Source organism: Amphichorda felina, assembly GCF_050947745.1.
Source record: "Amphichorda felina strain 45539 chromosome Unknown scaffold_2, whole genome shotgun sequence".
NCBI classification, from domain to species: domain Eukaryota; kingdom Fungi; phylum Ascomycota; class Sordariomycetes; order Hypocreales; family Bionectriaceae; genus Amphichorda; species Amphichorda felina.
The window spans coordinates 1476862-1488226 of NW_028145048.1; the positions used below are offsets into that span (position 1 = coordinate 1476862).

Sequence of the window (11365 nt, forward strand, 5' to 3'; positions counted from 1 at the left end):
CGCCGAAATTGACAACCGGTGGGCAGCTGCGAGGCAGCTGTGCCATTCACTAGAGCTGCTGGATATCGTCTCGAGGTTTGGAGTCGCCGCCCCAGGCAAGGCAGGTGAGGATAGGTGAAGGCAAGCGAGGGAAGGCAAGCGAGGGAAGGCGGCGAGGGACGGCAGGCGAGGGAAGGCAGGCGAGGGAAGGCAGGCGAGGGCAGGCGAGGGAAGGCAGGCGAGGGCAGGCGAGCTCGGGTACGCGCACACGAGGCTGTTCACGAGGCCAAGAACTCACATATTGGCAATTGGCTCTCTCGCGTCGGAGCAGGAAAGAAAGGGGTCGTTGGAGTGACTCGGCGAAGGGGCCGGAATTAAATAAGGTACGGCGGTTGAATGGCGTCTTTTTTTTCTCTCAAAAAAACGAGAGTTGGGCGGTGCCTTGAACGAGCGGCGTGAAAAGAAGGAGAGGCAACAATGACAGACGACGACGGGGTTCGACGGGAGGAAAAGAGGGAAAGAAGGTTTCAGGAGGGCAGAGCAGAGTCGAGTGGGATATTATGGGGCGGAGGCAACACGGCTCCTGGTGGCTGCCAGGTACTGGCTAGGCCGCAAGCTTGAGACCAGGGGTCGAGGGGCATGAATTAATCACTGCACATCGCCCATTGCTCCAACGCAATCTGGGGCACTCGGCCCAATCCCACCCACCAAATCAAAGCCAATGGGGACCTGGGCACATCCATGCTAGATATGCCCACGCCCCCTTAAGGCTACAGCCGCCCAATCACCGAGTTCGGCTCAGCGGTCGCTGTCTTAAGCTATCCGTAGTGGCTAATATCCATCCGACTGAAAAACATCTGTCGTGGGTACCTTTGGGAGACCACCAGCAGACGATTGCCGTCTTCAGAGATCATACGGATAGCCTCATCCACTTCGTAGTGCACAATGTGCCGGCAAAAAGATGCACTGTGGCAAGCCAGAGCACCAAACATCCCAGGCTCACATGCCACCGGGAGGCATCCATCGGCGTTCGACATTGGATGTTGGCCTTTCCTCATCCGCTAGGTGCTTCCTCGCAGGGGCCTGGTGGATCCCGCGCCAATCTGCTCGATTCCTGTGCTAGAGCTCGACATATGATCCGGTTTTGCCGGGGTTTCAACGTCGTACACGGCTTGTGCCGCCGTGCTTCTGTGCCGGTAATGCGGTGCCAATGCCAGCAGACGCGTTATTGCTGGCAACTGGGCTCGTACCAGGCTAACACTGCCTCCTCCGTGGAGCCACGGACCAGCCAGGGGATCAACCCGGCCGGACGCTTTCAATTTGCTCGTCCCTGGGCGAGTTTTGAGCCTTGCTGGCTCTTTCCCATTTGCCCTCCCAGGCGACCAGTCTGTTTCATCTCCATGAGGTAACGTGATGCAGAGATCCTCGCTGTCTCTGGTGTCGGGTGTCTGGAATGGACATGATTGTTGATGGACGACCGGCGACATGGTCGAGCCCGCTCAAGCCCGCCCCGTTGCCAAGCAGCAAGAGCCGTCTCACTCCCGCCCTATTAATAATATGACTGAGTGCTTCGTATTACGAGTATAATTTATTACTCGTACGGATACGTACGCAGTGGTCAATGGCAGAGGCCCAGGCACTGAGCAACATTTGTTCGGTCGTGGTGGATGGGCGAAAGACCTCTCTACACCTACCTCAAGCCCTACTGACAAAGTTGGGCGGTCATAGGCCAGCCAGACACACCTGCACACGACTGCCAGCACATAGGTTTGTGTGTGTAGGCATCGTATCGACCGACTTCACGATGCATTGGTATGCACACGAACCACTGTCAGATCAATGGTCCTTCGATAATACGAGTCTCCACCACTTCTTAGCTTACCACACCGACGAGTCACACTGACTGCCTTTGATCGCATTTGTGAAGATTTTCGACTGACCTCAAGACTCCGGTCTACGTACGTACGAGTATGAGACATGGGCACGAACACGGCAGCAGTGACTGTCACCGCGTCACCGCCAGCTCTAACGAACGCCCGTAGCCCGGGGATAATTGATGCTCAGAGATGATCGGAATCCAGTTGCGTTCGTTGAGGCCGCAACCATTTTGGGAGTGCGTATCCGTACGTACGAGTATTATTAGTGGTGCTTTTTTTGGGTGCCTCTTTGTCGCCTCCCAATCATCCTTGCGTCGAGATTCCAGAATCCTGTGAGCGGTCCTCCTGGCAGAAAAACTGACCACCAGCCGAGACATCAGATTGGCTATTAGAGCCACCCCTCGCATCGTTGTAACACTGTGCTTGGCATGCCCCCTGTTTCTCAACTGGTGCCAACTTTCATCTCCAGAAAGCTTGTTCCCCTGGTAAACCTGGAACCGTCTCTGGTCGCAATCTGGAATGCATTCCCACGCCGACTTGATGCCCAGCATACCAACAATAATAAATAGCAAAGTTGTCGCCAGGTTGTTGCTACGGAGTATGCGCTCCTGTTGACGGGTAATCATTCGACCAAGCTCCTCGACTAGTATTACCTATCCAAATCTCTCTGCAAGCCTCAAACATCACAAATCTACTTCCCTTGTCGCGTTCAGAGCGTCTCCACTAATCGTCTGCGTCAGGAGCAGTAACTCCGTTCACAAGATCGGCATCTCCGTTACCGTCATTATTATTAGCAGTACTCCGTACAGATACTCATACTCGTAGGCTGTCGCACAGTACATCATATCGTGCATACGAGTAATACTGATGGTAATAGTGCGCATGTGACCTGGCGGTATCTCCTGCTAATTGTCACTATCAGTCTGGACAGTAATAAGGTAATCCGTATATACCCGTACCTGGCGCACATATAGAATCATTTTAAATTCTCGAAGTCCCACTGTTCCCCTCTCTTCGGCTTTGGGAAGAGCTTTATTATTATTATTATAAAGTTTACGAGTAATTACCGATGACAAATTCCGGCCTGGCCCATACTTATCAGTGCGAACTCCTAACTGGCATGGCAAAGCACAAGAGTGCGGAGGTATACTCGTATTACTGTATTCACGTTGCTGCCTATAATCAAACCAGTAATTAGAGAAATCAATCCCTAGGGCCCTGCTAGGTGTGGCTAGAAACGACAACAAGAGGAAAGCCGCCCGCCGTCGTACGTGTATAGGTTCTTCTTACAACTACTACTCCATGGTGCTTATATCGGTCTCTTCTACGCGCCACATGTACCACATGAAAAGACTGCGATAAGGAGCAAACTTCTCCGACAGCTCCAGCATCTCCTTCTCCGACATGTACTTCCACTTCCCACCCTTGTTCTTGAGTTTGGCGATGTCCTTGCCCACAAAGGCCGCCATACCCCTCTGAACGCCTAGATCGCCCAGCGAGAAGATATCCATCCTCTTGAGCCCGAAGCAGGCAAACATTTCCACTGACCACTGACCCAGGCCGCGGACGGCGATGAGCTTCTTCAGGACTTCCTCGTAAGGCGCATCATGCAGCATCTGCGCGCTCAGCTCACCACTGGTAAACTTCTCCGCCAGGCCCTTGATATACTCCGCTTTCCGTTGGGAAAGCCCTGCAGTACGGAGGCGCTCGATGGAGCAGGGCGCTACCTCGGATGGATGAGGAAACCGGCTCCCTTTCGTTACGTCATCGAACAGAGCAACGAATTTGGCCTTGATAGACTTGGCCGCCGCGCCCGATACCTGCTGGGAGATGATGCCGCTCGCTATGGCCTCAAAGGGGTCGATCTCCTCCGCTAGGCCCTCCGGGGAAAAGATACGACAGTGGTTCTTTTCCACAAGAGGACGCATGCGCTCATCGACGCTGATCAGATGATCGCACGCTACCTGCAGGAGGTTAGCTGTCGTAGTCTTGGCTCTGGGCGGCTTTGACGGTGACACGGGCTCCACATCCCGCGATGCGACTATCCGTGATGTCTCTGGGGAGAGGAGCGTGGCATTGGTAGCCAGCGGATCCGCCAGACGGGTGACGGCAGCGCTGCGTGGCTTCCCAATGGCCTCGTTGGGGTGGGCCATGAGGCGCACGGCGCTGGGTGTCGCAGGCAGAGGTGGCACTGTCCCGTTGAGCTGTGAGCGCTTCTTTTTGGGAGTCGAAGGTGTTTCTCCCGTGGACGACTTTCTCTTCCTAGAGGTGGACGTTGGTGGTGGAGGAGGAGGTGGCTGGGGCTCATTGGGCGACTTGACCACTGCCTGGCCATTGAGTCTTGCCGATCTTCTCGTGGCTGCTGGCATGGCTGCGGTTGTGTGCAAGAAGGATGAAAGTTGACTGTTGGTGATGGTGATGGTGTACAGAGCACGACGTTGGGCTGTGAATGTGGCAATCATTCGACGTTGATTTGGTGCTTGTGAACGAGTGAATTTGGCGGTTTCAATGTCGTCTTAACTTTGATCCAACCGCGTTAAGGCTCATAGAGAGTCCTGGGGCCATTTATCGAACAAGAAGTTGGTTGTCTGCGCCTTGAATGAGGTGAAAGGTGGGAGCTCATTCACAGGGCAGGATCATGTCGGATAACGCCCTTCCTGATACGAAGTAATACGCCGCCGCCATTCAGTCAGTAGCTCAGCTCACATCCTACCTTACCCAGCAGAAATTGGGTGCTGACCTGGAATGCACCCGATTTGCTAGGTCTACTATTATGCGTAGTTGATTTCCCGTCCGACCTGTTGAGTCTGAAAATGGTCTTTAGACCATTTTCGGGGCTTTTACAAGTATTATTGCTTGTTGCTCTGGAAGCACAGAAATAGCCTTTCATTCAGGCACGTCGACAATCTATCAATCGGGCGAGAATTAGCGCCTGCTCGCCCCAGCAGATGAGTTGACGACAACTACGGATACTAGTAGTATGTAGATGAGCGCTAACCACAGGTCCTGCACAAATAAAGTCGTAACTTATTACCTGTGTGCTCTACTTGTGTGCTCTACTTGTGTGCTCTTGTTCGTATTATACTCGTAGTTTTTTCTTAAAAAATCCTCCTATAATAAGACCAGCTCGAGGAATCTCGATTCTGGAGCGAAGGTGGGGGCGCTTGGGTGCTTGTTCGCGCATGTAACAAGAGCCGGGACTTCCGCAATACTTTGGCGCGATAGAGGTAGGGAGGGGGAGGTTTAAGGGGTGACACTTGAAGTATCCACTGCAATTTAGGGGGAAGGGCCCAGGCGTTCGCTGGGTAAAAACACCACGAAATATGCGACCAAGCATCTGGATATGAAGATGCACCACCCGATGGTGAGATTGCAATCGAAGTATTCATATGGGGATGAAGAAAAGAGCCGACAGGAGAATGTGGGTGATGTAATAATGTGAGCAAGGCCGTGCCTTGCCCATTTGGCCTTCGCTGGGCGGGCTGGGCCCACTGATGAGGTTGGATGAAACTTCCACAATAGGCCGAAGTACCGCCCAGGTCACTGCAGAGGGCCGCTGCAGGGTTCTAAAGGGCAACCTTGATTTGCCAGCGCCTTGGCGTTCTGCTAATGGACGCTTCCTCGAGGTTTAAGGTGTCTCTTTGCGCTCATGGATTGCATTCGCCCAGCTCTACATTGACTTCCAGCCGAATTGACGCCGCCTCCCAGGCTTCAACGACATCCCGCTCTGCCGATCTCAGCTCCGTCGGCAGCCAGCACCCCTCCAACGCGATCCGTGGTATCGCAGCCTCTCGCTTCTACAGTTCCCTTCTCAACGCCAGCTCTTGCTTGGTGCAATCGCTTGGCCTTGACGGTTAGCCTTGACACATTAGACGACACGTGTATCTGTGGCAAGCTTGCGCGTGTCTTCGCCGGACGAACGACTATCACGAGGCAGCAATTCTCCCCCGGTTCTTCGACCTTACTGCTCAACGATCGATTCGCGCAACCTCGAGCACTTGACCAGCGAAACCTGCTGCCAGAGCTCGCCATGCTGCTCCCCAAAGGTGGCTTGCAATGGAAAGCCGCCAGGGCCCGCCTCCCTCACACGAAGGCAATGATCAGCCTGATCACCAAACCGCGCTCCCTCTTAATCGTTACCCTCGTCGGCATTACCTTGCTGCTATGGCGCGGCATTAGTAGCTCAGCTTCTGACATGCAGAGGTAGGCCTTGCCTTGCGACGTCGCCCCCTCTGCTTGCTAACTGTCTGACAGCTTCTACTGCTGGGGACCTTCGAAGTCGCCCATGGATATGACCCAGAATGAATATGCTCGTTGGAATGCACACCTAAAAACGCCCGTCATTTTCAACCACCACAAACCCATCCAGGTCGATTCGAAATCGATTGAGCATATTGATCTGAATCCCATCGCATCCACCCGCAATGCAGTCATCAGCGAGGAGAGGATTCTCATCCTAACACCCCTCAAGGATGCGGCCCCGTACTTGTCCAAGTACTTCGAGCTGATTAGCGAACTTACCTACCCACATCGCTTTATCGATCTCGCCTTCCTCGTCTCCGACTCGACAGATGATACCCTCGCTGTTCTTGCCTCCGAACTGGACCGTATCCAGAAGCGACCCGACAATACACCCTTTAACAGCGCCATGATCGTTGAGAAGGACTTTCACTTTTTCCTCAGCAACAATGTCGAGGAGCGTCACTCCTTCCAGGCCCAGGGGCCACGGCGCAAAGCTTTGGGTAAGGCGAGGAACTATCTTCTCTCTGCTGCCCTGAAGCCGGAGCATTCCTGGGTATACTGGCGAGACGTCGACATTGTCGAGAGCCCGAAAAAGATCCTAGAAGATCTTATTGCTCATGACAAGGATGTCATTGTGCCTAGTATGTGACTCCCGGAGTGGGATGTATATGGCCTTATTAACCACTTCTCTAGATATTTGGTTTCATCGATACGAAAACGGTGTCGATATCGAAGGACGCTGTAGGTATTCTGCTGAGGTGCGAATACAGACCAGTGGTGGGCTAACATGCGTCAGTTGACTACAACTCTTGGGTCGAGACCGACCAGAGCCGCAAAGTGACCAGCGGTCTTGAGAAGGACTTTATTATCGCTGAAGGTTGGTAATCCTCGGTACCTGATGTAACAGCCCTAACCTTGGATCCCAGGTTACTCCGAGATTAAAACAGGGCGGACCTACATGGCTACCATGGGTGATCGACGCGATAACCAGGATGAAGAGATTGAGCTTGACGGTATCGGTGGCGTCAGTATCCTCGTCAAAGCCGACGTTCACCGCTCAGGTATGCGAGATCATGTACGGCCCAAGGGCTCCAAGCTAACATTGACCCAAGGTATTAATTTCCCGGCATATCCTTTCGAAAATCAAGCCGAGACCGAAGGCTTCGCCAAAATGGCAAAACGCGCTGGCTACAAGGTCGTTGGTCTTCCGAACTATGTCGTGTGGCATATCGACACGGAAGAAAAGCCCGGGAACGTTTAATGCTATATAGCCTTCATCGCCTGACGGGAGCTCTAAAGCGACATGAACGATTTGACCCGCCGCGCGGGTCAGAGCCATCGATTGGCTTTTTACGGAACAGCAACGCCACTTAAAGATTCACGATATCATACCAACGACTTGTTTGCTGCGGGTTGCACTCACCAAGGTTCAGGGGGCAATAAGACGATGGGGAACCAAGCATAGGCTAGGCCCACGTATGGAGTACGTTGGACGCTGTTCCGTTCCGTGATCGGCCTTGACCGCCATTTGTCATTTTCAGTCTGGCGAACGACTCTTCGGCCTAGGAGCGACTGGTGTTCAGTTTTATTATAGATTTTGGCTACTGCATATATCATGGTAGAAATAGTAGGGGTAGCGAGGGATAGATCGGAACTGGCGATACCGGGGCGGCCTTTGTTATTTCGGAGTTAAAGAAAGGATTGGTGTACGTTTAGTATCATACCCAGCTCAAATGAATGGCCAGAGAGCCTTGAAGTTCTGAAGACTTGTAAATAGGCAGAGTCTTTGAGACGGATGTGGACTACCTTGCTCTCATGGCAATAATTGATGACTCGGAAAACCTGTAACAAAGCCCAAATACATTAGAAAGCCATATTTTAAGATACTGATAATGGTTACGGGTCGTGCTCGTATTATATGCTATTTTAGGTGCTCAGAGGTACTATCAATAATGTTGTACAAGGTTCGTCAGTTCGGTAGCACGTGATTGCGGAAAAGAGTCGGGTAATCTACCTAGCTCCTGTTGCCTGACAAGCGGTGCCGTCATACTCTCAGCAGGGACCGGAACAAGGCCCCATTGCCCAGGTGACCACAATCGCGAGAACCTCGCAGCCTAACTTGAACCTACCTATGCACGCACCTAGATGACGACGCGCCCACGAGGACGAGTGTAAGTACTGAAGTTTCCCAGGTTAGTTGCCCGATGGATCCTGCTCTTGATAGCCTGCCGTTGATTTGCAGACACTGACTCTTGCCTCTGTTGATAGCTGCAGGCCGACCCCACCATCCATCCCGTCACTCATCCGTTATCCTCGTCACCGCGATATCCCCTACAACAAGCGACGCTGCGTCGCAATTTAGCGTCTTGAAGGAGCGAAACACTGGCGAAGAAGCGCCATCGTACTGAATTATTTCCCCCAGCGGCAGCACAGCTCATATAGGATGTGGGGCTGGTTCGGCGGCGGCGCCGCGCAGAAGCGCAAGGACAGCCCCAAGAATGCCATACTGGGGCTGCGGTCGCAGCTCGACATGCTGCAGAAGCGCGAGAAGTACCTGGAAACCCAGATTCAGGAGCAAGAGAACCTCGCGCGGAAGCATGTCAGCACGAACAAGGCCGGTACGTGCAAGCTGGAATGGGAGGAGATGGAGGTGCGGGGCAATCAAGGCTGACAAGTGGTGAACAGCGGCCAAGGCGGCCTTGAGGCGCAAGAAGGCCCACGAGCGCTCGATGGAACAGACGATGGGCCAAATAGGCACCCTGGAGCAGCAGATTTACTCGATCGAGTCGGCAAATATTAACCGCGAGACGCTGGCGGCCATGGAAAAGGCGGGCAAGGCCATGGAGGAGATCCACGGCAAGCTCACACCAGAGAAGGTGGACGAGACAATGTACGTGTTACCCCACGAGAGTGGCTTGAGCGTCCTTGGTATGGAATTGAAGCTGACTGGCTACGCACGCGATAGGGACAAACTCCGGGACCAGAACGCCCTCAGCGAAGAGATTGTCAACGCCATCGTCGGCAACCAGATGGACACCGTCGACGACGACGAGCTCATGCAGGAACTGGAGGAGATGGAGCAGGAGAATCTGGACCAAGAGATTCTGAAGACGGGAAATGTGCCCACGACCGATGCCGTTCACAACCTGCCTGCACCGGCTCAAGCCGAACGTAAGAGAATACCCGCCACAGCCTGAGATCTAGTTGTAGAAGACAAACTGACAAGGAGTAGCCGTATCGTCGAAGAAGCAAGCGGTCGAGGACGACGAAGAGGCAGAGCTGGAGAAGCTGCGAGCCGAAATGGCTATGTAAAGGGTCGGCAGGTATTCAGAGTTTGGGGGGGACGCAAGACGTGTTGGGCGACTTCAGCAGTGAGCCTTCATGTTGTGCCCTGATGCAACTGGCAGGGCAGTGGGTGATGGGAGGAAACGAAGCGACGAACTCTCCCGAGCCCCTTTCTATCTCGATGGTGTTCCTTTGGCGTTGGCGTCCTGTGGTGTCAGCTTCTTGTTCCACGAGCAACCTTGTCCTTCTGGTGACTCCCGGCCGGCAGCCTCTCTTGTACCTGGCAAGAGCAAAGGTTGGATGGACCTCTTGATACACGGCGTCGCAACGTCTATGTATGGGTGGCTTGTTGGATTTTCGCGGTAGACAGTTTAGATATTACAACATAAGTGGTCCACTATTATGGGAAGCCGATGGATATGCTACCGAAGTGGGCGTCCTAATTCATGCTTGAAACAGGGCTTACCTCCCTTTCTGTCGCTCTGGCTGCTTTTGTGCCACCGCTGATTCTCACTAGGAGTTCGTAAGTACTGAGTAGTGGTTAAGCGCTGAGGTCGATCTCGCTCCGCACCCCCGGCTCTGACATCAACACCGCACGATGCCAGAGGCCCATGCTCGAAATAATACTGAATGCCGTTGCAGATCTCACAGATTCCACCACGTCACCGCACAGGGATACTACTCAGGGCGGCGTCTCAGAACAAGGTCAGCACGTGACCCGGTGTGGTGTTGTAGGCGCCGGGAATCCAGTATGGGCGGCTACACCTGCACCAACCAACGAGTGAACGACTGACAGCCAGTCAAGACGTGCATAACCGCTCCCAGGGCCACCTCCATGGCCACCTCCATGGCCAGCTGTCTTTGAGCCCATCTACGCCTATTGGATTGTGGCCGCATCGACATTATGACTGGGTGTTCTCAGGGTGTTCTCAGCGACATGGCTCCCCCCAGCCGCCGTGCCACCGCCCATCATGGACAGCATCATGCCGCCTCTGGAACCTTCAGGCATGGTGATGGGAGCTGGACTGCCCTGGCGTCGGCGCTTGGGAAGCTGAGACCTACCATGTCCATCACCACTCGCCTAGTCACAAGCGTGTCTGGCTCCTATACTTTGCGACCATGGCCGCCCACCTGCGCTTCGTCTAGTTCTCTTCTACTTCATTCTCTCGTCTGCATCTCTTCCTCCGTTTCCTTTGTGCCAGGCACATTGCGTTTCGTTTTCCTTTGTCTATTTCGTTTCCTTGTCGTCCAACCTGTCTCTTGGTCTAGTTACATGCTGCGCTTCGCTTCGCCAAGTACGCTGAGATGCTGGCCGTCTCGGATTCCCGTCTCTTTCTTCTATAGGTTTGTCCTTCTCCGCCTCCGATCAATCTACATTGCTTCCGAGGGAACAAACAAGCTTTCATCCTTATGGTGTACCTGCCAGGATTGACTTGTGTGTCCTATCCCCTGAACGAGTACAAGATAGCAACGACATGGACCTTCCAGGCTATCTCCCATGGCCACTGCGAAAGCTAACCTCTTCCACTCCAGATGATTCTCATTAGAATGGCTGCGGCGCCAGCCTTATACGCCTTATTTTGTTTAATACTGCTTACACGCGCCGTGTGCGCTTCTCCCTGGCTGCCGGATGATGTATCCGATTTTATTCCCAGCTGCGCAGAGAGATGCGTCGCTTCGTTTCTAGACGTCAATTACGAGGTCACCAGATGCATCTCGCGACCATCGCTGCGATGTTTCTGCACCACCGAGGGCAACACGGACTTTACACTGGGGGAGGGCGCTGTGCAGTGTATCACGACGGAAAAGAGGTTCGGTTCCTGCTCGGACGACGACGCTAGCCGTAAGATGCTCATGGCAAACACTCAATCGTATCGAAATGCTAATAGAGAGTCAGAGTTGGTCATTGATTCGGCGTACTTCATGTGTCATAATCAACCTGGGGCTGTTGAGCCCTCGCACGCAGTAATCACCGCCTCGCT

At 53.6% G+C, this 11365-nt stretch overlaps 3 protein-coding genes across 3 annotated transcripts; 2 read left to right on the forward strand and 1 right to left on the reverse strand.

The window, feature by feature from the left end:
* Positions 1-3151: 3151 nt before the first annotated feature.
* Positions 3152-4225, reverse strand: MAG1 (DNA-3-methyladenine glycosylase II; the record flags this gene model as incomplete). Its single annotated transcript, XM_083191489.1, has 1 exon — positions 3152-4225. One exon carries the CDS (start codon positions 4223-4225, stop codon positions 3152-3154), a length of 1074 nt encoding a protein of 357 aa, XP_083052703.1.
* A 1826-nt stretch (positions 4226-6051) lies between these two features.
* Positions 6052-7359, forward strand: ACO1O0_002012 (Anp1-domain-containing protein; the record flags this gene model as incomplete). The annotated part of the gene is made up of 5 exons (XM_083191490.1): positions 6052-6059; positions 6111-6739; positions 6895-6975; positions 7025-7159; positions 7211-7359. The coding sequence occupies 5 exons, from the start codon at positions 6052-6054 to the stop codon at positions 7357-7359; spliced, it is 1002 nt and encodes a 333-aa protein (XP_083052704.1).
* Positions 7360-8541: 1182 nt separating this feature from the next.
* SNF7 (Snf7-domain-containing protein) lies at positions 8542-9410 on the forward strand (the record flags this gene model as incomplete). Its single annotated transcript, XM_083191491.1, has 3 exons — positions 8542-8716; positions 8784-9269; positions 9331-9410. The coding sequence occupies 3 exons, from the start codon at positions 8542-8544 to the stop codon at positions 9408-9410; spliced, it is 741 nt and encodes a 246-aa protein (XP_083052705.1).
* Positions 9411-11365: the final 1955 nt, after the last annotated feature.